Source organism: Xenopus tropicalis, chromosome 2 (assembly GCF_000004195.4).
Source record: "Xenopus tropicalis strain Nigerian chromosome 2, UCB_Xtro_10.0, whole genome shotgun sequence".
NCBI lineage: Eukaryota > Metazoa > Chordata > Amphibia > Anura > Pipidae > Xenopus > Xenopus tropicalis.
In genome coordinates this window covers 30,953,124-30,980,159 of record NC_030678.2, presented here as the reverse complement: position 1 = coordinate 30,980,159, position 27,036 = coordinate 30,953,124, and the positions used below count along the sequence as shown (strand labels likewise).

Below are 27,036 nucleotides of genomic sequence, written 5' to 3'. Positions count from 1 at the left end.
GCTGGAGAACCCTGTGTTTTTGCATGTTTGGGGCCCCGGGCCCCAATATGGGAGGCAGAGGGGAGGCCAGGTCTAGGCCAGGTTACAAGCACCAGAATCTGAAGACCAGAAAAGGTCAGGGCAGGCAGCAGTCAGAAGCAATAGATCATTGTGTAACACAAGGCTTAGCCATGTGCTGTCACAGACCCCCATCTTTAAAGGCAACCTGGCATCAAAATATTGGAGCCACTTCCCTGTGCATCTGGGCATGGAAATCTAATAGGCAGACTAGCTAGGCAAATCAGTTCTCTTCTGGCTTCATATGTGTCTATTGCAGTGCTTTCATTCTGTGGCTATGGGTGACACAGCACCCAGTGTTCCTTAAGGTTTTCTATTTTCTACTAGAAAGGGAAAGCCGGAAAGCAAAACTGAACTTTCACCAAGAGAACCCACTCTTCCAAGGATTAAATGTTTGCATCGGCAACAAATAAGTTGTTTTAAATAATGCAGTGCGTAAAGGATATGAAACTGTACATAACTGCTGAATGAATCCCTGAACTAGTGCTAAGGTGGTCCCTCTGTCTCACATGGTTTAGTCAGTACCCAGGATGTCAGACAAAAGCTCAGATGATTTCCCTGACCTGAAGTTGGGATATATTCCAGCTGTAGCCAGGTTAATAGACCAAAGGTCTACAAGTTGATCCTATAAGACCTGGACTGGAATTTAAAATTGGCATTTCAAGTACACAGAGACCCAAACAGCCCTCATCAGCCCAATAAATAGTGAGTGTCTATGGCATCTTACAGCAGCCCCTCTGGCATTTGCCAGATTGCCAGTCCTGATCTAGAACAACCCAGCCCAACCATCTCAGATACCATCAACCTCTGAGAAGGCTTGGCTGGGTTGAAAAAGTCTCTGTGACTGAAATTTACTATGACCTAAAAGTAATGTCACAGAGCTTGAGCAATATCTAAAGAAAGCAAGTTTGATCTTCCAACAGGGTTGAGGGCCCCCCTGGCTGTAGGCATTTGTTGCTGTTTGATTTAATGAGCTAACGCTTGTACAAGTTAGGGGCTAGCATGAAGTGATGCCACACAGATTGATAAAGGTTGATAACTGAATCGATATTGCATGAGGCAATATTTATCTTTTAAACTTAGGTTTAGCAGAATGCTGTATAACAGTAACAAGCTCCTACAGGATGGCTCTCCTTTGGGAAGCACAGCAAAAACACAGGCCAACCAACCCTTACCCTATAGATTACATAAAGATAAATTGGGGAAAGTTATCTATTTATTCTGTTTCCCTGCATGTGTGTCACACAACACTAATCATAAGGTATTTTCAGTTTATATATGCAAGCGTATAGATAGATTGGTTGGGCCACAGTTGTGCACAGAGGTTCGGATGGAGGGGTTGAACTTAATAAACTTAAACTTGAAGGATTTTGGTCTTTTTTCAATCCCAACTTAACTACTTGAATATGTAACATTTGGTACCTTGGAGCCAGGACATAATTATGCAGAGAGGCATTAGTTTATCATTTAGTTGTGCTTCTGGTAAATTACTGTGATTAAAAAAGTAGTTTCTACACCATTATTATAGTCTGGATCATCTCCACTATGAGCCTTCATACTTTTACATAGCATCATCTCAAACCGAACTCAAAGAGGAGGTATGGAAGGAGAAGAGAATGACCACCATGCCATCCAATTAGCAGTCTGTTAGTCTCTCTCACTTGATCTGCTTTATCTCTAATATTTTGTCACTTTTGATAGATTCTACGTAGAAACAGCAAAAGCTGTTGTGAAATATGAGACACTTGGTCTCTACTTGGCTCACCAAACTTGAAAAGAGCTTCAGATTTTGAGGTAGAGAAACACTGATTGAACCAAGTGCATCTACCTGCTGATCCTGTATATGAAAAGAACAGATATTTATTTGCTTTTACTTTCCATGAAAAGGCTTATTTTGGAAATCAAACTTATAATGTTCTTGTACTTGGGTACTGTGGGATGCAATCAGTTACAGCTACATATCAGGTAATGGCCTTGAAGTCAATTACTTGGGAGCCTGCTCGTTTTGCTTTAGTGCCGTTCTACTTTGCTTTCAACGTGGGTATGAAATGTTTGCAGCTTGGTACTCGCCCACATTGGTAAGTTCAGTGCTACCCGTTACCATAGAAATGATTATGTAAGAGGCCAACTGAGTATCACAGATACAGTGGCAGCTGCTTTCTGTGGCCTCAGATACCAGGCTTTCAATGAGCATCTATATCCCTTGACTCATTATTATTTTGTTCTTAACAGATACATGTGCCTGAGTTTATAGCCTTTTGTTCTGTTCTTCTCCTACTCAAATGTTGGTGAAGTTGTATCCTCAGATACCACAGCTGACTTCAATGAGTCTTGTTCTAGGCTTATACCCCGGGGTATCTTAGGGAAAAGGTCCCATAAAGTCTCTTAAATGGCAGACTAAAAGAGAAAACAAAAACAACGAAACACCATCCTTTCAGGCAGATTGGTTCAGATTTGTCAGGATAATGCTTGTGGACCTCAGTTACACCAAGGAATCCTTGTCTCTGGGACTCCTGGAGGTGTGCTATTGTCACAGAGTTATTGGTAGGTTTTCGTTATGGGTCTGTGGCAATACTTAGTACTAATTTGTAGTGGGATTTTGGCTTTGATTGTCTGTTGGTAAAGCTGGACTGAGGGTATCCAAGAACAAAACAGCATTTGGATTTTGGAGGTATTCCGGGATATACAGTCTTTTTTGGGGAATAACTGATGAAGGTCATACTTGGCTAGGGCTACAAGACACAAGGTGGATGCCACTAAGTAATTGCAGGGGAGTCCCATTCATCTCAAGGATAGTAAATGGGTTTCATTGACTGTGTTACCCATCTGTGTGCCATAGACCCAAGAAAACTTCAGTTAGAGACTCATAACATTATTCTTCGGAGTCATTATTTTTCCTGTGGTGCTAAACGAGGGAAGGCCATGCCTCAAAAACCACAATGTTTGTTGACAACTGATTTTTTGTGCAGTCTTTAGAAATTATATATCTTCAAGCCAAACTTTCCTCCAACATTTTACCGCATGGCGTCAAATCTGCCTAATCCTTAGTTTGATGATTTCAAAACATTCTACCCTCTGTTCATGTTCACTTGCTTCCCATAGCACTGTGACAAATAGGAAGGGAGGGGAGCAGACAATATTGTTGGTGTTGGCCTTTAGACCAACTAGGCAAACAACCAACCATGGACTTCAACCTGATAATTATTGTTGATTTTGTTAGCCCTGACCAGGAAACCTTTAACTAGTGCAGAGATTGTGAAATGGTGAACCTTTCTTCCACTGGGATCAAGTCCCAAACTGAAGAGGGTGTTTTCTATCAATGTTTAGTTGGCCTTGCCAAATCTAAAACACTGTCTACATTGGCTTTTGGCTTCAAGGAGAAGTAAGTGAATGTAATAGACAAAAGGCTTATTTGCCAGTACAAAATAACAAACACAGAAATCAAAAAGACAGCATAAAGTCAGGATACAACTTTGGGAACTTTGTATGTATAAAATTATAGGATCAGTAATACATGAAAATACACTACAATGATTGCACATGTTTGGGTTCATTTATTAAGAAGCGGCATGGTGCGATGTTTTTTGAATTTTGCCCCCATGGAATGTAAATGTAGTGCTCATAGGCTCCACACTTTGCACTCCCAGAATGCATAGCCTCCCATGTTGGAGGCACACAGGGTTGGACCAGGTACCTGCTCACCAAGCATGCAGAACTCGTGCACACTTGGGCTTGTGTCTTGGTGTGAGTATCACATAGCAGCTGTCCCTGAGAGCAATGACCCTGCCCTGGGCAGCATCCTTCACATCACATGTTTATATGGAGGAGGGGCTAGTTCAAGGTAATTGGCTAGCCCCAGTCTAAACCTGGCGGCACTTTGCCAACCCCTGGCATGCCTAAGTGCTTGCATTTCATTCAGAACAGATTCTCAAGTGTATTAGATTCTCCCATTGCAGAGTGCAGCAGCACAGTATTAACTGCCAATATAATTCATTTTGTAACAATAGCGCCATCTGCTGGTCAGTTCATGTAACTGTACAGTCAAAGAGATAAGACTTTAGAAGGAAAACATGGAAGTATTCTGATGTTACCCTGCTCAACAAGGAAATGGGAAAAGGCATTTGAGGCTTCTGATTTCTTGTGATCAGAAAACTTCTCTGATTTGCTTCTAACGGTATATCTCCTTGCCTTTACAGTTACAGGAACTGACTCGGTGGTGGTGTTGTTACAAAATAAATAATGAATGTAAATTGCAAAAGTGCTTCAAAAAGCACCCTGAGCAATGTTACACTCTTTTTTTTAATGTTTAATTATCGTTTAAGCTCTAAGGTGCATAACTCTGTCTCCCTGCTCATGTTCAGTTGTTTCACAGTTTAGCTCAATATCTATGAAGCATGGTTTTTATGTATAAATACCTGTAGCATTTGTAGGGAGGCTTTTGGGGATAGTTCCTGAATATGAATGATTTAGCCAGCAGACACAGGCGCACACAGTCTCATTGGCAGTGATGAGCGAATCTGTTTGTGGAACACGGCTACGGCATTTTTTGCCGCTACCACAACTTTTTAGATTCTGCCAAGACTTTTTTTTACACAACTGAGGTTCTTTTTACACGACCATAACTTATTTGATGTGACTGTGACTTTTTACTAACTTAGTGAATTTTTGTTGCAACTAATTTTTGTGGCAGTTTCGTAACATAATTTGCCTATGGTAGAATGTGGATTTTTGCTGCGAATCGGTGCATGGTGAAAAAATGTTCTCATCGATACGCTTTGCAATAAAAACTAGGGAAAACACTTTTACATGTACAATATAGAAAAGCATTGTCTTCCACTCCAACTCAATCATTTTCATTTTTGGTGCTACTGTTCCTTTAAGATAGTTATATGCAAGTATGTATGCATTTCACACAGTAGAATTTCCATGTTTTTATCTACATCTTTTGAAGTCCTAACTTGTTCCCATCAATCTTAAATAGACAACAGCGCTTTTAATTCATGACCCACTTCTTCCATCCTTATACAGATATAGGACCTGTTATCCAGAATGCTCAGGACAAAGGGTATTCCGGATAAGGGGTGTTTCTGTAATTTGGATCTCCATACCTTAAGTCTACTAAAAAATCAATAAAACCTTAATTAAACCCAAAAGGATTGTTTTGCATCCAATAAGGGGTCATTATATCTTAGTTGGGATCAAGTACAGGTACTGTTTTATTATTACAGAGAAAAGGGAATCATTTAACCATTAAATAAACCCAATAGGGCTGTTCTGCCCCAATAAGGGGTAATTATATCTTAGTTGGGATCAAGTACAGGTACTGTTTTATTATTACAGAGAAAAGGGAATCATTTAACCATTAAATAAACCCAATAGGGCTGTTCTGCCCCAATAAGGGGTAATTATATCTTAGTTGGGATCAAGTACAGGTACTGTTTTATTATTACAGAGAAAAGGGAATCATTTAACCATTAAATAAACCCAATAGGGCTGTTCTGAATTATTTGATTAAAGTGAAGTTTCCAGGAAATTCGGAGATTTCTGGATAATGGGTTTCCGGATAAGGGATCCCATACCTGCATAAAGGGAATCTGCCAAAAATATGTATTCTCTTTTATGTGGTCTGTGCATCTTTGCAGTTGGTCTTCATTTCATTATCATTTGACCCTATTCTGCCTCACTCTAGTCAATACATTTTATGGGGATCTTTACAAATAAGTGTAGTGGTTTTGCAACTATGAGCCAAACCATAGAGCACATTGCAGTGTCAGAAACACCTACACACGTGCCATTGGCGGCCACTCAGCTCAGTTGCCTGGAGTGCCACTTGATGGACTGTTTATGGGAGGGGGGTGTATACAGTAAATATACAGATTACATACAAGAAACAACCAATAACCGATACAAACATAGAAGACAGTTGTGTGTGGACTTTCACTCTAAACTAATATTTGACCCTATTTTTCTTTGCAGGTCCCTACATTGTGCACAGAAGTTACCTGAAGGTACAGTTTTCCTGTTGGTTTTTACTAATACCAATAGATTTCACTTTAAATTGAGTATTTTATGTGGTGTCCAATCCCCCTTAGACTCACAGAATCATTCAACGTCTCCATCATCTTCTACTTGGTGAAGATATGGAGTGAACTGTTTGGATTTTAAGTCCCACTGCTTTCCCCTAGTGGGTGGTGGGCAAATTCCCTGGAGAAGCAGAATGACTTCAGAATCCATCACTTCACAAGGGACAAGGCAAGGGGGGGGGGGGGGTTAAATGAGCACGTGAGGGAAATGAATCCCAAGAGTTATAAAGACAGACTTTCCTGGTTTCCTTTCAATCTGTGGCAGGGCCAGAACTAGGGGTAAGCAGATTAGTCATGTGCCTGGGGGGCCCCGTGCTGTGAACTGATACTTTATTTTTATATGGAGGTGCCAGCAGAGGCCCCATCCCATACTAACAGTGTTCTGGTGGGTGCAACGTTAGTGCTGCCGCTACTTAATATAAAATACTCCAATAAAAACACTTAGCAGTAATCCATGGCTAAAGCCTAAGCAATTCATTTATGTCCCATGGTTGGACTTTTCTAAATACACTAGTTTGCTCTACGAGGCATCCACTGACCCAAGTGCCAACTTTCAGCAAAATAGAGGAACACAATGGCCAGATACTTTAGGATCAGGCTGGCCTTAAGTACAGAGAGCCATTGGCCGGACACACTGGCTACATTAGCTGCACTGAAAAGCACTATAAAGCTGGCCATACATGCTTATATGCCCACCTTGTGCAATATCAGATTGATCCCATTGTTCTGGCCTCAAGCCAAATGATCGGATCACATTGACAGGATGCTGGCCATCGGGACAAGGACCACATCAACAAGCCAATGACAGGATTTGTAAAACGTACCTGATTGACATTTGGCTTGTTTTCATCCAGATATCGATCAGACAGGCCCATCTAAGTGCCCCATACACAGGGCGATAGGCTGCCGATTCACAATTACCAAGTGCAGCCAAATGGCTACGATGGTCAGTATGTGACTAATTAATTCATCAGAATAGTAGAACATACCCTTAGGAAAATGTATGCTGCAAAGAGCCCCAAAATGCATGTCTTTGTGTAAGAGCAATGTGGAAATAATTGTGACTTTGTGGGCGGAAAAACAAAGCGAGCAGTTGCAGCTGACAAAACATCCCGCAGTCTCATCATCCGTGCAGGTTTTTGGCGCAGGGAGATGTTTAGCTTGGCTGCGGCTCCATCTGTTGGACATTTCTAGGCAGCCACCACTTCTCCTGCCTCTTCTCCTTGCATTTGTGTCTCCGACGTCACTGGGCTGTACACAAACACATGTTCCTTGTGGTATACACAGCGCCAGATTCCTGCTACTTATTAACAAGGCAAATAACAAAAAAAACACTGCCGGACAGATTTCTCCCAAGGTGCCTGCGGCTCCACCTTCCAATTTTAGGCACTGGGGGGATCACCTGGCCAAGCAGAGTCAAATACAATTTAATTGTATTCAATTTACTGTGTTTAATCATTGATTTCATAAGAATAAGGACTGATACTGCAATACTACAGCCATGTTATACTGTATTTACAATAGTGCAGCAGTTTGCAGAGACCCAAGGGGTCATTAACACAGTGCAGGGCAAGGTATAAAGTACAAAACATTGTTTTTTGCATGTTTGCACCCTGCCCTTCATATTGAAGCACCAATGCAGCAGAAAAACCCCATAAATATAGTGTTGCTTCTACCCAGGCCTGCAAGACTCTACTTATGCCACTGGATGGCAGCACTCAGCAAAGCTGTATTCCTGAGGGGTGGGCTGAGGAGGCATGGAGGCCCTGTGTGCTGCATCTCGTATCCTATTTTTAATCTGGTGTTCGATGTTGAATACAGCACGGCCCCGGTCAAAAGTGCATAGTGAATGAGGATTAAGGGGAGGGGTGCGATGTTGTACTTTTTGTACCCCACGGTTCTCTGTCCCTTGAATTCTGGGCCTTTGTAAATTACCACTCAAGACACAAAAGCTCATCCCAAAAAAGAGATGCCTCTCTTGTTTAGCACTTAGTGAATATCTTGTTTAGTCTGAAGTGTTCCTGTCTTTTGTCCCAAAACCAGTAAATACTCCAAAATCTAAATGAATAGGAGGTTAAAAATACCCAGACGAGAAAAGATCTATATTAAGCGCAATTAGAGATGTTTAGAATTCAGGGAAAAACAAGCTGGGTGACTGTGCCAAGCTCGGAAATGTGAATTAGGGGGGCGGGGGTTAAGTAATCTCAAGAAATATCCTTAGACATATGGCATATAGACAATGTTTCCTTCTTTTGTCCCAAACGAGTAAACACTTCAGCTCCAGTTACAGAAAGTTATATTTATCTTCAGAGAGGAACCATTAATAGCAAAGTTCAGAATAAAAAAGTGAGGAACATGCTCAATGGTTGCGCCAGGCTCTCACCCTGGGGCATGGGAGGCACAGGCAATGCCAAGAGAAACCTTTCCTACATATTGGTAATTATATAAATAAGTGGGGAGTGTTGCATAGCGTGTTTGATGAAGACTCCATGAACAATATGGCTTACACCACCAGAGTAGGGCCACTAGGACACGTTTCCCAGATGATGCCCTGTGCTTATCAGGCACATAAAGGCTTCTCCCACTGTATATTTGAATTCGGACAAAGCAATAGAACTGAACACTTTCCTGGTTCTTCATTGATATCCATCATCACCTATTTTTGATCACTAGAAAATGATATTCCATTTAATAGACTTTTTTGGCTTCAAGTCAGGCCCAGTCCCTTGTTGGTCCAATGTTCTGTTGGCTCCCATTAGCTTGTTGTGTATTAGATAAATATCACATAGCTGCTATCCTTGTACTGTTCCAGGGGTATCCACATCAGCCAGTTTGGGGAAAAGGGAGCACTTACTTATAAAGGTTCTGACTATACAAAAAAGAGTTTTTATCAGTCTCATTAGAAAGCCATGTGTTCGTTAATGTAACTAAAATACTTTTTGGTAGCCTTGGAGCTGTGGGGGCTTTGAAATAATATTTGTACCGTCAAGGGCATTTGATGGTAGCACTTAGTGTGAGATAGCAGGGATATGCTGTGTTTGTGCCCTGGCTAACACCCCATGTCTCTCCATACTAGGGTGCTCTGTTCTGCTGCTGGAGTCGGTGAATCTTTTCAGAAAGTACCTGTCTGTCCTAGACCTGCCACTTAGCTGGCTGTGCCCACGGGATGTCCTCTACGTGCTGCCGGAGAAGCAGTACCAACAGGCCAAGGTAAAGGATCTAGAGCCTTGCAGCTGTTGATGAACCATAGATGATAAAGTTCATGAAGTTGTTGAGCAGCAGCAGACCCCAACCGTAGGCCCATGGCACACTATCGACTCATTATGGCATGTCAGCAGCAATAACATTTGGATTTTGACCCTGAAACATACATTTGGGCTGAGGTCAGGAGGCATCTCAGCAGGGTTCAGGCAACTGATGGAGAACGTTCCATGTGTGCTATTAGCCTCCGAGAATGCCAGGGCAGTGGCTGCCCGTGGGAACTGAGAATATCTGATCCAGCTCTCTGGAGCACACAGTGATTGTGCCAAACATATTTAGATGGGACCCACAAATGGGTGGGCATGGTTGGACAATGCTTTGAGAATATATATTTTGTTTATGTTTATTGGTTTTACAAAAGTGACATGATAGATTACAGATGGGGACATGACGCAGGCCATAAAAAAAAAAATAAAAAATATATATATATATATAACGTTGGTTTTAACAATATATCTACAATAAAACATTTTTTGATGAAACATTGAAGGGTGTGCTGGCCACAGATAATTATTTTCTATATATAAACACATAAATAGAAAAAATGAAAGCTTTACTTTATAAGGATACCAGTAGTCACACAGAGGGTCCACTTCCTGTACAAAAGCACTACCTGTACAAAAGCACCCAAACTGCAGCTTTATGCCTTTATATAACCATGGAGCTTGTCTGTGACTTGCAATATCCTTATATTGTACGACAGGGGGTACGTCACTCCTTTTTACGGAAACCAAACTATATGTACTGGGAAACTGTGTTCCTAGCACTGCCAGGCTGAGTGTGATAGTGCAGCCTGTCCTGCATGATCCTATGAGAGCAGATTATGGTGCATCTGGCTCACCCTAGTGGATTCTATGATTTAATATTTGTATTTCTAAAATCACTGCTTTCAGTTCATTTGGAATTCACTGCTTTTGTGAAAAGGTTCCATAGAGAACTGCATGAAAAGTCACAGGGTTAATAATAGAAACCCTAAAGCCAGGTACCAGGTTGGCCTATCAGCCTGCCCTATGGTGCAGCACCTTGGGAATAGCTGGGCCATACACAGCCCTAATTACCTAGGTTTATATTTTTATATTACTGTGATGGGTAATAAGAATATCACAATGATTAATGATTATCACCTATTATTCAGCGCTGACCTATTTCTCCCCCTTCTGCCAGCTCATACAAATTTTTTTGTGGGGGGGAGGGGTTTACATTTTGGCAACTGGGGTCTTGGCTGGAGTAGAGCTGATTTTTGATACATTATTAACAAAAGCATGATAATTAACACACATTTAACTGATTCATTTTCTTTTTATTATTTCACCCCTTTAAGGGAAAGGGCTCCATTTGGACATTTTTGGTGGGGGCTTGTAGTTCGAAAGATTCTGCTCCCTCAGGGCAAGCAGAAACAATCACTACTACCTTTCACCACACTAGTCAAACAGTGACCAGAAAGCCACCTTATTCTACATGTGGCAGATGGTAGAGCATTGACCTTCTGTTTATGGTTACAAAAGTATACCTTTTGCTATTTGCCCCCCAACCAACTAGTGGTCTAGGCTGCAGTTGAACTACAACTTTTATGAATGTACCCAGAGCAGAGAAAAGTGAATGATATTAATTAGCCACTAGCCTTTTTCTGAATCAATCAGGAATCTCATTGGCTAGTTCTGCCTGCTATGCCTACTTGTCCTGTTCCACCGGCCTGCATGGAGAAGGGGCTGAGTGATGCCCAGCATCGGACCAGGGAGTCTGGGTGCCAGCAGGGCGGCTACCTCAAGGGCCACCTTCCCCCCCCCCAGGAGCCACATGTCCCAGTAGTGAGGTCCACCCGACGCCACAACCCCCCTGCCACATATACCTTGTATTCTCCCTTGCAGCTGTGATCAGGGTGGCTCAAGGGGAATGCTCAGGGTTTCAGGTGGGGAGCAGGCCTGAGTTGGTGGGGCCCACCTAGTTTTTTCCTGGTGTCCCGCCAGCCTGGTCCGACCCTGGCGATGATGTGGTTGGGGGGCTAGGAGGGAGGAGCTCCGTTGTAGCCTCTTTAACTTTCTCTAATGTATGACATACAAGTTAGAGGAGGGGGCTTTGTGCCTCCCCCAATCCTCATTAATTCAATGCTGCAAAATCTATGGACTGTATTCAGGGGGCACATGCAGGACTAATGGAGACCTGCTGTAATTCAGAAGAATACAGGACACATGTTGGTTTTGTCCATATTATGCACTTTGCCCTGCACTTTGTGAATGACCCTTACGGGGAGTTAGCAGATACACAATCCCTAAACCATACAATATACATAGTGATGGCTCAGCGAGACCCTATACAGCAGTGATTCCCAACCAATAGTTCTTGAGCTACATGTTGCTCACCACCCCATTTGTTGGTGCTCCCAGTGGCCTCAAAGTAGGTGCCCGTTTTTAAATATCTGTCATAAAGGCAAGTTTTGGAAGTACAGAAACAGCTTTCCTCCAAGCACATAGCTAATGTGCCTCTGTTGGGGATCCCTGCTATACACATACTGTATATGTGTGCAAAGGCATTATCCTTCCCTAGGATCCCATTAACTGATACTGTAGATGTGTCACTTGATAAAATCGAATTAAAATAAGTTTTATTGCATCTTTACCCATATCAGTATTATGGCTGAACCTTCAGTTTATCTCATGTTGACAATACCTGCAGTAAACATTGCTCATTTGTGTGTGATTTTCCCACAGGAGGCCATGACTTGTCACCAAAGCCAACTCCTCTGGTTCCGCCATCTTTACCTGCTCTTCTCTCGTTACATGGTTATCAACTCATTGCGATTCCTGTTATGTGCAAATGAACCAGACACCAAAGAGAAAAGCAGATGACAGCACCATATTGGGAGGGGGGGCTTCCCTGGAGTTTGGGGTTCCCAACAGACTTTCATCATTCATTTCAGCCGAAGCAACCCAAATACCACACCAGCACCTCATAAATTGTGAAAATCTGACATTCTTTCAGTGGAAAAAAGAAATCTTTTTCATTTATTCCTTCAGTGGAGACACAGCCAGGCCTGTGTAGCACATTCATTAAGTAAGTGGTTTTATTGCCCAGGTAAGGCTGGCTGCCCACATAGGGATTACCATCACATGAACTGGGTTACTACTGGGTCATTACTGTCACATAAACTGATGCTTGCAGTGTGTCGGAAATGGACTGAGGCCCTGTTTCTCTCATTGTATCAAATTCCAATAGTGGCAAAGTCTCCTGATGTAGCAAAGAATAACTTTCCATTTACATGTTATTATTTTTTGGTCACCAGATAGTCCGGGATTTATACGTTTCATTAAATCTATCTTTTTTAAATGTATATATGGATATTGTATAATATCCATAATGTATAATATGGATAGCTTTTTGGATATGGTACAGTGGAGGAAATAATTATTTGACCCCTCACTGATTTTGTAAGTTTGTCCAATGACAAAGAAATGAAAAGTCTCAGAACAGTATCATTTCAATGGTAGGTTTATTTTAACAGTGGCAGATAGCACATCAAAAGGAAAATCGAAAAAATAACTTTAAATAAAAGATAGCAACTGATTTGCATTTCATTGAGTGAAATAAGTTTTTGAACCCTCTAACAAAAAAAGACTTAATACTTAGTGGAAAAACCCTTGTTTGCAAGCACAGAGGTCAAACGTTTCTTGTAATTGATGACCAAGTTTGCGCACATTTTAGGAGGAATGTTGGTCCACTCCTCTTTGCAGATCATCTCTAAATCCCTAAGGTTTCGAGGCTGTCTCTGTGCAACTCTGAGCTTGAGCTCCCTCCATAGGTTTTCTATTGGATTAAGGTCCGGAGACTGACTAGGCCACTCCATGACCTTAATGTGCTTCTTCTTGAGCCACTCCTTTGTTGCCTTTGCTGTATGTTTTGGGTCATTGTCGTGCTGGAACACCCATCCACGACCCATTTTCAGTTTCCTGGCAGAGGGAAGGAGGTTGTCGTTCAGGATTTCACGATACATGGCTCCGTCCATTTTCCCGTTAATGCGAATAAGTTGTCCTGTGCCCTTAGCAGAAAAACACCCCCAAAGCAAAATGTTTCCACCCCCATGCTTGACGGTGGGGACGGTGTTTTGGGGGTCATAGGCAGCATTTTTCTTCCTCCAAACACAGTGAGTTGAGTTAATGCCAAAGAGCTCTATTTTGGTCTCATCAGACCACAGCACCTTCTCCCAGTCACTCACAGAATCATTCAGGTGTTCATTGGCAAACTTCAGATGGGCCTGCACATGTGCCTTCTTGAGCAGGGGGACCTTGCGAGCCCTGCAGGATTTTAATCCATTGCGGTGTAATGTGTTTCCAATGGTTTTCTTGGTGACTGTGGTCCCTGCTAATTTGAGGTCATTAACTAACTCCTCCCATGTAGTTCTAGGATGCTTTTTCACCTTTCTCAGAATCATTGATACCCCACGAGGTGAGATCTTGCGTGGAGCCCCAGAGCGAGGTCGATTGATGGTCATTTTGTGCTCCTTCCATTTTCGAACAATCGTACCAACAGTTGTCACCTTCTCTCCCAGCTTCTTGCTAATGGTTTTGTAGCCCATTCCAGCCTTGTGCAGGTCTACAATTTTGTCCCTGACATCCTTGGACAGCTCTTTGGTCTTTCCCATGTTGGAGAGTTTGGAGTCTGCTTGATTGATTGATTCTGTGGAAAGGTGTCTTTTATACAGGTGACTAGTTAAGACAGGTGTCCTTAATGAGGTTGACTAATTGAGTAGAAGTGTCTAACCACTCTGTGGGAGCCAGAACTCTTAATGGTTGGTAGGGGTTCAAAAACTTATTTCACTCAATGAAATGCAAATCAGTTGCTATCTTTTATTTAAAGTTATTTTTTCGATTTTCCTTTTGATGTGCTATCTGCCACTGTTAAAATAAACCTACCATTGAAATGATACTGTTCTGAGACTTTGATAGCTGATGGGACATATCAACAAACCAATAGCTAATGGGACACACAATGAGCTGACGGGACATGAGCAGTTGGCAGAAGAGGCATGTGCCCGGGGTGCAACAGAGTGGGGTGCTAGGCACATGTCTGTCCTGCTTACCCTGCTTTCTGTAACTGCCTGGTGGTGTAATGCCATTGTGCATCCCATACCACACGGTATTGTATTGCACCCCACTCCATAGCATCCCCTGCACTCCCGTCGCTCATCACTGGGGGTGCTTGCCTTGGGTACCGCTTACACTGGGCCTGCCCTTGACTGAGGGTATTATTAGGAAGATAGATCAGTATGTTATGTATGTACAGTATAGTGTATTTTATGTGGGAGCAGAAGGTAAAGAGGGTAGAGGGTTTCAGGGTCTAGCAGATTGTGGCCACAATACTATTTACTGTAGAAAGTGAACTGGAATAACATGGGGGCTTAGCTATGCAGGCACAGGGCCTTGGCAGCACCATTGGGCAGATAACAGAAATGCCAGCAAGTTTCCCTCTATAGCCCAATGTGTTTGTTTTCCCTGGATCCTGCAGATTATAAAGCTGATGCGCCGCTGGAAGCTGATGGTTATTGGAATTCTAACCTAAGAACCAATGAAAGATTCGGCAAGAAACTGTGCTAGTAAGTCTATAGAAAAGGTTTTATTCACTAAAAGTTAAGAAGACAGGCTGCAATGGCCAAATGTATAAAACAAGTAGTGGACTAAGACAAAGAGCAACTGAGTGGGGGGGGGGGGGGGGGGCATCTCATGACTGTGACATGCTGCGGATGGTCTTGTGCTCCTTCATCATCTTTTCCCACTCCTTCCCGTTGATCTGCTCGACATGAACGCTGCGCACGGTCCCTTCATCCAGGCAGTGTGGGGCGATACCTGGTGGCATGAAACCAAGACACACATCAGCTCTGTCAGCTATTCATCAAATAATATAACGGGCTCATTCTTCTCACAGTTACGCATTGAGTTTGATAGGTTCATGCTGAAAGTGTTGGCTTAAGTGGGCACTTAAAGGGGTGGTTCACCTTTAAGTTTATTAAGCTTTTAGTATATTATAGAACAGCCAATTCTGAGCAACTTTTCAATTGGTCTGAAAAAAGTAAAATAACTAAAAAAAAAACCTACAAATAATAAAAAATGAAGACCAATTGCAAATGTTTCAAAATATTACTCTCTACATTGTACTAAAAGTTAACTCAAAGGTGAACAACCCCTTTAATGATTACAGCAGTCACATGACATAGTATGGAAATACCTGATCAGCTAATACACCTGCTGGCCCATAATCCCCCGACCCTCTGATTATAATTTACTAACCATAGCCATCAGGGTTGGAGCGCGGTGTGTAGAAGCTCTGGACGCCGCAGGTCTTGCAGAATGCATGCTGAGCCTTTTTGGTGTTGAACTTGTATGTAGTGAGGTTATCTGCTCCCTGGGGAAAGAGAGAGAAAGAGGGCACACTGACGGGGGGCACACTGACGGGGCACACTGACGGGGGGAACACTGACGGGGGGAACACTGACGGGGGGAACACTAGAACGGCTCACAGGCTTCCGCGACTAAGATCACTGACGCAGTTTAACCAGTCCCCCTGTCTCTCAGTGCATTTTTATAAGGGATGTTCACCTTTAATGTACCGGATGGAATAAATCTAAGCAACTTTGCAACAAATGATATATTTAATTACAAAGGCCTTATTCCTAATGCCGACCTTCCCCTTCTGACCTACATTCCAATATAAAAGCTCTGGGTACGCGATGTATGAAGTGTGTGTTCCAGAGTTAAACAAACTGCATTACAGGACCTACAGATCACATACTATGATCCCTGCCGCACATGGTAGAGCACTAAGGACTGTAAAAATGCCCCCTTGGTGCTTATTTGCAAGGCACTTGTGTCTGGGGTCTGGCTGTGCGCCACAGAGCCCGCAATGCCAACAGCAACACAGCAGCCCTGTTACTGCCTGCCATAGGGCAGATAAAGAGTTCTGGGCTCCGTGACAGTCTGTGCCCACCAACTCTACTCGCACCCACCAGCTCTACTCCTGCCCACCCCCATGAAGCTGAACGCAACCCTCGCTGTATTCATGGGCCACATGAAGGTCTCTGTGCTCTATTTCGGAGAGCAGAAAATTGCAGACATTTTAAAAAAGTGCAGGGCAGGACTTAAGTCTGCAAAAAGCATGGCAGTTTACTTCCATTTTTTTATAACTTGCCCTGCACTTTGTAAATGACCCCTTCTGTCTAATCTTCATCTATATTTAACAGCAGGGAGTGCATTACGCCATACGCGTAACTTATCAACTCATTAACTTCTCACGCCACCGAAAACTGACAATAATCTGCCAAGTTCAGACAGTTCAAACCTTCATTTGGAATAGATTATTTACAGATAAGTGTATGATATAAGAGAAGGAGACATATTCCTCTGCCATGTGACAGCACAGGGGGGACCATGGCACATACCTTTAATAACTTGAAGCGGGATGCTGGGACAATGAAGTGTCGGTTCTGCTTCTTCACACAAATGCTGCAACTGTGAAAAGTAAAGGCAAAGGGGAGAGACGCTGAAACACAATGTAATATTTCTATTGTTTCTAATGGAATAACATGAGGGAAGCCTCTAGCTGTGCCACTATCTTTGCCATTAACATCTAGGGGCAGAAGGTGCAGTCTGATATATCTACAGTATAGCTCAGGGATGGCAGCCTAATGGTGGGCGTATACAGGAAGATGTGCTTGGGAGGCAAGGTCAACACCTTGTTCTTTGGCGTTGGGAGAAGTCTGCATTAATGGCCTTAATGTCGTGCCAACCATCATTTTGGCCCATATTCAGCCTGCAGCCATTTGTTGCCCAGTGTATGGCCTTCCAGATAGTGAACACCATCAAGGTGCCATACAGTGGTGAGAATGAGGTCCCCCTGGTGAAAGAATACTTTGTGGCACTTTAACAGTTAAAGAGAGAGCACCATTGAGAGTGCAGAAGAGCCACACAGATCCAGCCTTACACATAACTCGCACACATTGCAGGGCACTCACTTGCAGTCAAAGATGTGTAAATCGTAAGAGGCCCAGACTTCGAATCGTACGGCTCCGCAGTGACAGCCTCCGCTGTGCTTCACAAGGCCCTTGTACTCGCTGGAGACACAGACAATTCATAGTCATAAAGGGTGCAAATGAGATACAAACTACTCTCTAAATATAAACTCCATGGGACATTAAAGTCCAGGGAAAAACTACAGCTGATGCTCATTCCTTTCAGATTTTTGTTGACTCAGGTGCCCAAACTGCAACTCCACAAACACCTGGAAGAAGTAACGGTCAGGTTGGAACCGTGCCCCCCTCAAAACTTTCTCCAACTGCTCTGTGCATCTAGTAACACCTTACCCCCCATTCCTACCCATGTGCTACTTACTATTCATAGCTACGAATTATTCACAATTCCCCCATTCCTACCCACATTACATCTCATTCCTTCCCACGTTTCACTTCGTTCCTACCAACATGTTACACCTCATTCATAGCCAAGTTACACCCCATTCCTACCCACATTACATCTCATTCCTTCCCACGTTTCACTTCGTTCCTACCAACATGTTACACCTCATTCATAGCCAAGTTACACCCCATTCCTACCCACATTACATCTCATTCCTTCCCACGTTTCACTTCGTTCCTACCAACATATTACACCTCATTCATAGCCAAGTTACACCCCATTCCTACCCACATTACATCTCATTCCTACCCACATTACACCTCATTTCTACCCGCATTACATCTCATTCCTACCAACATGTTACACCTCATTCCTACCCACGTTACACCCCATTTCTACTCACGTTACACCCCATTCCTACCCACGTTACACCCCATTCCTACCCACGTTACACCCCATTCCTGCTTACATTATACCTCATTGCTACCCACATTACACCTCATTCCTACCCACATTACATCTCATTCCTACCCACATTACATCTCATTCCTACCCACATTACATCTCATTCCTACCCACATTACACCTCATTTCTACCCGCATTACATCTCATTCCTACCAACATGTTACACCTCATTCCTACCCACGTTACACCCCATTCCTACCCACGTTACACCCCATTCCTACCCACGTTACACCCCATTCCTACCCACGTTACACCCCATTCCTACCCACGTTACACCCCATTCCTACCCACATTACACCCCATTCCTACTCACGTTACACCCCATTCCTACCCACGTTACACCCCATTCCTACCCACGTTACACCCCATTCCTGCTTACATTATACCTCATTGCTACCCACATTACATCTCATTCCTACCCACATTACACCTCATTTCTACCCACATTACACCCCATTCCTACTCACGTTACACCCCATTCCTACCCACGTTACACCCCATTCCTACCCACGTTACACCCCATTCCTGCTTACATTAAACCTCATTGCTACCCACATTACATCTCATTCCTACCCACATTACACCTCATTCCTACCCACATTACACCTCATTTCTACCTGCATTACATCTCATTCCTACCAACATGTTACACCCCATTCCTACCCACGTTACACCCCATTCCTACCCACGTTACACCCCATTCCTACTCACGTTACACCCCATTCCTACCCACGTTACACCCCATTCCTACCCACGTTACACCCCAATTCTGCTTACATTATACCTCATTGCTACCCACATTACACCTCATTCCTACCCACATTACATCTCTTTCCTACCAACATGTTACACCTCATTCATAGCCAAGTTACACCCCATTCCTACCCACATTATATCTCATTCCTAACCACATTACACCCTATTACTGCTTATGGTACACCTCATTCCTACCCACGTTGCATCTCATTTCTACCCATGCTACACCCATTCCTGCCCACATTACACCTCATTCCTACACGTTATTCACCATTCCTACCCACATGTTACACCCCATTCCCACACACACATTACAACTTATTCATAGCCAAGTTACACCTCATTTTTACCCACATAACATCTCATTCCTACCCACGTTACACCTCATTCCTGTGCATCTGTTGTTCATTCCTACTAACGAGTTACTCCCCTTTTATACCTACCTTACAACCCATTGCTACCCATATGCTACTCGCTATTACTGTACTCACACTACTCCCCAGATCTGATTTGTAACTTTTTTAACTCATAGTTGAAGCCATATTAGTCCACTTCATCAGAGGTAAAAAATGTCCTACTTTTAGCTCATGTTTATTGGGACAATGCTGCTCCTTTCTACCACATGCTACCCCCATGTTCTACCTACATGTACTCTCATTCCTACCTCAGCTGAATACCTGCACACTTCCTAGTCCTACTGAATAGAGGTAATGATGAGTATGTAACTGTAACATCTACATTTCATACCACACATAGTTCAATAATTCTACCTGGTCGCTACTCATAAATTCTACCCACATGCAAACTCCGTAACTTTACCCAGTGCTCTTCTCTTCACTTCTTCCTACAATCCTCTGCTCATTCCTACCCACATGCAAACTCTCAATTCTACCCACATGCAAACTCTCAATTCTACCCACATGCAAACTCTCAATTCTACCCACATGCAAACTCTCAATTCTACCCACATGCAAACTCTCAATTCTACCCACATGCAAACTCTCAATTCTACCCACATGCAAACTCTCAATTCTACCCATGTTCTTCTTCTGCTCATTCCCACTACCTACAAGGTACCTCTTGATTATACCCTAATGCAAACTCCTTAACAATACCCAGCATGCTCCTCTGTACTCCTACTGTATTCATACTTCTCAACATTACCCACATTCTTCTCCTTATTCGTGCTACTCTTTCATAAATGACCAAAATGTCCCAACACCACGGTGGCAATAATATTTAGAAAATTAGATTCTCAATATCCTATTGGTCCTACTGTAGGTGCCTTAACTGGGCACCCTAACCTGATTTGTGAATTCCTTACTAACTGATAAAGTATTGTACAGACTGTGCTGTCATTTTACCAGAGTTTTCCATATTGGCAGATGGACTGGGAGCAACACAAGGAGGCCACAGGCTGGAGGCCAATTAGTGTGACATTTGAGTAAATGCTTATTTGTTGTCCTACATCTTCCTGGAACGAGATATTTATGTACCTGTAACCCTGTTAAGGCTGAGAAGAAGGCTAAATAAAAAGCAGATTGATACATTTGCCAAAAACATAGTGGACCCCTATTTATTGGAGCTCACTGCATATGTAGCACTATCCAGACATGGCTGCTGATCCACCAACAGATATAACCCCACCACTGTGTGGGAAAATAGTTTGAGCTTGTTGTTAATAGATTGACTCCCACTTATATACTGAAGTCTACCATACAGAATGTATAGAACATTTCTAATTGGTTGCTATGGTGTGTTAATTTGCCACACAGACCTTGAGGGCTCTGGCACACGAGGAGATTTGTCGCCGGTGATTTTTAAAAGAGCGATTTGGCGACAAGACGAGCGACAAGACGCCAATGCTAAATCAATGGAAATCGCCAGCGTCAAAACATACGAGGCTACTTCAAATCGCCTGCTGTTTCAAATCGCACACAGACCCTTTTCTGAGCGCCTTGAGTAAACATGAGGGGGGGTTAACTGTTGAGTGTACCATGGGTAGCAGATCGCCTGGAGCTCAACTCGCATGAAATCTCTTCGTGGGTATTGTCGTGGCGACTTGTCGCCAAAGCGCCAGGGGAAAAAACACAGGCGACAATTCTCCTCGTGTGCCAGAGCCCTGAAAAGTAAGGAATAGCTTTGTACTACCTTAGTTAATGAGACTTAATTGCTGACTGTGTCCATGTAGTGGTCTGGATTAGTTTATTATGTATAACAGCCCCTTGGGAAGGCTGCTGGGAATTGTAGTTGTAGAGCAGATGAAGGGTTACTGGCTGGATACCCCAGGTTTAATATAATATCCTTGTGTCTGTGGCTATAAAACCCTGCACTGAGTGAGAAACGTTCCACCGGCTGCAGCTTTATTGCATTATTTCCTCTCCGATGATCATGAATTCCTGGGCTTTGGATCCCAATTAAACCATTACTGTATGAAATTTGATACCATGGCTGTGACAATGACGCACGGGAGAACTGCGTGGCACGACCAACGTCAGGGGTAACATACATCCAATTATCCCAACAAGCCAGGGAGGCGCAGGACCATGTGTAACAGACCAAACAATAGCACAATGTGTGCAGCACAAAGGCCAATTGGAATCAATTGGAGATAAATTCAGAATGGCATGTTGGAAACAATTTATATGAAACAGTGAAATACCAGCCAGGTGGGAACCATGAAATTCTGCTACAAATTCTGCATCTTCCACTCTATGGGCCTAATTTGGGCAGGGCTGCCAAACAAGCAGATCTTTCCCCCTATATGGCCACCTTGAGCTGGGTGATATCGGGCTGATCCCATAGTTTGGCTCTCGGGGAAAACGATTGGATCATAATGAGGATAACTGCAGTTTTTGCCCAGATGGAAAATTCATTCTGTTTGATTGGTTATGGGGGATTTTTGGCCAGATATTGGTTGAACAGGCCCCATACACTCTCAAGGAATTGCTTACTCAGTCCATCTGTCTATGGCCACCTTTAGAAAATGAGAGCAAAGTCCTGATTGGTTGCAACTGGCAACTATACTTAATCACTTATTAAAAAGTACCGTATATACTCGAGTATAAGCGATCCGAATATAAGCCGAGGTACCTAGTTTTACCCAAGAAAACTGGAAAAAATTATTAACTCGAGTATAAGCCTAGGGTGGGAAATGCAGCAGCTACTGCTAAGTTTCAATAATCAAAACTATAATATTTAAAAATATATATATTTAAAACATAAACCCCACTGATGCCTCAATTAATGTAATTACATTAATTGAGGCATCAGTGGGGTATATGTTTTTAAATATATATTTAAAGAAAAACAGTTAAACTAGCTCTGTAAGTGGAGAAGAGGGTCAACAAAAACAATATGAGTGCTACCCCACGCTCATTGTGCATTGGCAAACTGGCAGCAGACGCAGTTCTGGAGGACACGTAAGGGGAAATAAGTATGGGAGCGGGCCAGGGCACTGGAGGGTCTGGCTGTGGGTGGCCTAATTTGCACACAAAGGACAAAGGGTGCTAGTCTAGAGGGACCCATGGCACCTGACTCGAGTATAAGCCGAGGGTGACTTTTTCAGCACATTTTGGTGCTGAAAAACTAGGCTTATACTCGAGTATATACAGTAAGTGTTTTTAAAACAATAGGGGCCCCATTCTACTTACTAAGCAGGGCCCACTGTACAGGGGTCCTTGTAGTGAGAAAGCTAATAACTTGGGGCCCCTGGGGGTGTATGACCTGCTAATATGGGGAACATGATTTCTGATACATATCAAATAACCATACTGTCAGTGCCCAGGCTAGAGGCAAGCCATTACTGAGCTGACATGCAGGGAAACAGATGACTAGGATCAAAGTTAAGATAATGAAATGTTAATATCAAGTCCCCAGTGTAAGAGCAAGGATGGCTGCACCCACCAAATTACTTCTCTGAACACATTTACTTGCAGGGTCATTTATAAATGACTGAAGGCAGAAATGTGCCTGCATGCATAGCTTCACCTTATTTCCTCCATTTTCCCACTGCCATGTCTCTGCCAGGCTGCATGGGGCGGCGGTACCCTGGGTAATCACCCCCACTAACTCTTTCCTATTCCTTTATATACAGTATATTACTATTATCTCTTACCTAACCTGTCCCAACTCGATCAAGAAACGGACAGCAGAAAGAAGAGACGCTCTTCTGGTCCAAAGCCGGAGAATTACATTTCCTGAGAATGATCCCTTTAGTACAATTTAACCCTTTCACCACCACAGAATACAGAATTGACAATATGAAACAAGCTCTGTAAATTCTACATATCTGGCCAGTGCTTTCATTGTGTTTGTTTATACGGCAACACTTGCCACAATTTAAAAGAAAGGGTTAAATTACACAAGGCTCCTGCCCGCTGGTTCTAGAAGAAGAAACCTTTGTCGGATCATACGGCACCGGCACAGCCGAGGAGTGATGTCCAAGCGGAGGCAGGATGTGGCCTTTCAAAGGATTTTTATGGCCCAGGGGCTCCATAGACTTTAATATATGCAATATTTTGGCCAATTTATGTGGAAAAAGCTGCAGAACTCTGCTCTAGAGTCCTAGTTACTGACACTGGCGTACGTGACTTTCTCCCCTCACCCAGAGAGCTGCAGGCTGCTCCCCAATACACAATGTGAGAGGGGACTGTGGCCGAGGGTGGGCAGAAATTCCAATAAATGCACTAAATGGTTACGGCTCCTGATGATTTTGTAATGTCTAAGCATTTGCTATGTACTTGTTCTGAAATATATTTAATTACATATGAGGAATGTTACATGAGGAACAAAGGTTTAGCCTTTATGTATTGTGTCCTCTTTATATTAACCCATGGCAGATACCCCGTGCATCAGGCTACAAGTTCCCAGGGACCACATTAAAAATGGCTGAAAATATCCTCCTGGTAAGGAACTCTCCAATACAGCTCATAGCACCCAAACCTTATCTGTTCTATGGTGTTTCAGGAGTCAGAACAAGCAGTGCAGAAAAGAACAGATTACACACTGCTTTTAATTGCACTGATGTATAGAAATACAGCCATTTGTATGACTGCACAGTTGCTTTGAATGATTTTTTGATGGTTAATATCTGCCTCTAATATTTGTATAAAACTATGGCAACCAGGGCAAACGCTCGACAGCTATTGCTGAACTACAAACGGCACCGTGCTGTGCACAGCAGCTTGATGCAATATATGTGTGAAACAGAAATACAGCATGAGAGAATTAGGCCTATCATTTATTAGGGATTTAGAACAATTCCCGGCATTTTTAGCAGGATTTCTTGCTGCTCAGCTGAACTGGATTCAAACCCTACACAGTAGTGGAGAAGTGACACATTTTTGTTAAGATTTTGAGAAAATACAAATATATATATTCATTGCAAAACCCATATCTAGCCCTCGGCTGAATGCATGGCTATGCAGGGAACAATGGACCTTAGTACGGATCTATTACTAAGCCCAGAGTTAAACCTACAGCAATGGTGCCAGTTCCCTCTCTGTTTCCCTTTTGCTTTTGTTCCATACAGCAAACTAGGCCTGCCCAACCTCTAGCTGTTGTTAAACTACAACCCCCCACCTAGCAGGCTGCACAATGAGTAGCTTTGGTTGATTATCAGTATAAACGGAGTCGATTTTAATGTAACAATAACACTTAGAAATTCAGTGCTAATTAGCATTCTGTGGCAGGATAAAACCCACGCAAAACAAATCAACCTGCAATTTACCACAGAACATGTTTGTGACATTAAAACGAAAGCTGTGACAGGATGATGGTTTTATACTGGTTTGTACTGGGGGGGAGAATCCCCTCTCACCCAGAGCTATACATTGAGACTATATAATACACATTCACTGGCTGAATTGTGAATCAGTGCAGCTGTCCTGCAAGGCACAGAGCCCATTGTCTGCCTGATCCAGGCCCCACCATTGGATCCACCATGGAAAATCAGCTGTTACCCTCGCAGCCCAGTGCAGCTGGGTTCCCATCTGCTGCAGAAGCTCTTGGAAACCCCAATAATACATTTTTGAAATCCCCGGTAAGGTGGGTTTTCACTATTTAGTGCCAGCAGGAACTTTACATATCACGTTCACTAATGGGTTTTACTAGATACATAAAGACACACATACAAATGGCTTGGAGTCTACCACAACTCGGGTCCCTTCCATGTTCCAAGCTGAATAAGTTGCTCCGTAAGCAACTGGCCTCCTAAAATCTACTTGTCCATTAAGAATAATGTATTACTGGTTATTGCCCTGTGTCTGTATGTGCAGAGCTGAGGCTGAGGGCAAGGGCAGTGAATGTGGTAGAAATGTAGTGTGGGTGCTGCCCAGGTCACCCAAAGGGCCCTTTATTTATATTCACCCAGTGCCACAAAGTGACTCAAAATAGAGGGGGAAAAATCAATACTCACCCTGTGGACGACATGAGAGTATAATGAGAAGATGATGGTGGGGATGCTGCTTGGAGGAGGAGGAGAGAAGGAAACACATTTCTCTTGGAGTCGTTTAGTAATAATGGACTTGTATAAATGGCTTCCAGCCAGGGACTCCTACTCAAAGCCCATACTGACTTTATTAGTGTCTCCCTTCTAAACAGCACAAAAAAAAGAGCCAAAGGACCTATATAGAGAGGGTCTGGGGGGGGGGTATCAAATGCTTGATTAACTCTATAATGTTGTGAGAGCCTGATAGTGTTCTATGTTACCTCAGCGACGGAGGAGGCCATGATAGGCTTCCCTCCATTCCTTTCCCTCATTACATGCAGCACCAGCCTGGCTTCCTCTACCTGCACCGTACGGTCTCACCTGTCTTAAGCTTTCCTATGGCAACATTAGTCACCAAGGGGCAATATAATTCCTCAGTGAGGTGCCACATTACCCCCCTTACAGGTAGCACCCCCCCCCCTCCCCACTTAACAGCTAAATAACTTTACACTGAACAGAACAATTATTAAAGGGCATGGAAGGCAGATAAATATCCCGACCCAACGCCATATGCCAACAAATCTCCAACCTATCCGACCCCTGCTCCCCTGCTGCTGTAGAACTACAACTTCCATGTCCCACTGACAGCTAAAGGGATTGTGGGAATTGTAGTCCAACAAAAGAGCCAAAGGGCATGATGCATTCCCCAGGAGAGATATAAAAACAATGGGTAAAATAGTAAGAACAATGAGAAGAGACAGCTGCCCCCGGCTAGTCCCCTGAGCCCCAGCAGTTGCCCCTGGGATACTCACAAAGAGTCCAGTAGAAGTTTAGCTGCCTCTTCAGTGCTGAGACTTTGCTGCCTGACAAAGTTGACCCAGCGCTCCCTCTGCCCCCCCAGGTCCAGCAGTAGAGCCTCCTCACGCCGCTGCTCCTCTTCCTCCTTGCCCTTCTCCTCCACCTGTTTCTTGATCGCTGCCACCTTCTTGATTGGAGCCTTCTTGGGGCTGGGGGGCTGCGGGGTGACTCTGGGGATGGCCCCCGTCCTCCTTTGCCTCTCGGCGGCTATGCCTTTCACAGCTACCTTCTTCGGCTTCACCATCTTGGCAGGGGTTTCTCTGGCTTCCCTCCCCCGGGGGGTACGGTGGCAATGCTGCGAGTAAGGCGCTGGGTGCAGGCACAAGTCTAGCCGGAGCTCCTTCTCTTGCCCCAGGCACTTGCACCAGCAGCTGCGGCCAATGATCAGTCCCTCTCAGGGTTAAGGTGAAGCTCCTTTTCTCTCTTTTTTTCGCTTTGTTTAGCTCCGTTCCATTTGCAATTCGCTCGCTTCGCTGAACATCCACAAGGGGGCAGTGCTGCGCGCCTCACTCTGCCATCCTCTCCCCGCCGTGCCATGGTGCCTGTGCTCAGGAGATTGGATGAGCCCTAATGGAAGGGGGGTGGAAGAAGGAGAGTTTGGCCACTTCATGCACTTCCACTTGCCAAGGAAATGGCATTAGCCCGAGTAATTGTTAAATGATGTCCGAATGAAGGAGGCTTCCTGGAACCTCATGATGTCTCACACTTCATCATATTTATAGTTTT

The 27,036-nt window shown here is 43.5% G+C and overlaps 2 protein-coding genes across 3 annotated transcripts in view; one reads left to right on the top strand and one right to left on the bottom strand.

Moving 5' to 3' along the window:
* pigl (phosphatidylinositol glycan anchor biosynthesis class L) overlaps positions 1 to 12,729 on the top strand; it is an 83,744-nt gene extending 71,015 nt beyond the window's left edge. Inside the window, exons 5-7 of the mRNA XM_002938921.5 lie at positions 6,034 to 6,065; positions 9,217 to 9,350; positions 12,110 to 12,729. Coding sequence (XP_002938967.1) covers positions 6,034 to 6,065; positions 9,217 to 9,350; positions 12,110 to 12,247 — 304 coding nt within the window. The 3' untranslated portion in view covers positions 12,248 to 12,729. The remainder of the gene's footprint in view (positions 1 to 6,033; positions 6,066 to 9,216; positions 9,351 to 12,109) is intronic.
* A 2,257-nt stretch (positions 12,730 to 14,986) lies between these two features.
* Positions 14,987 to 26,822, bottom strand: cenpv (centromere protein V). 2 transcript variants are annotated; one of them, NM_001097310.1, is given in 5 exon segments: positions 14,987 to 15,238; positions 15,680 to 15,794; positions 16,828 to 16,897; positions 17,401 to 17,499; positions 26,265 to 26,775. In NM_001097310.1, coding segments are annotated over 5 exon segments (699 nt in total). In that variant the 5' UTR covers positions 26,555 to 26,775; the 3' UTR covers positions 14,987 to 15,113.
* Between the last annotated feature and the right edge of the window lie 214 nt (positions 26,823 to 27,036).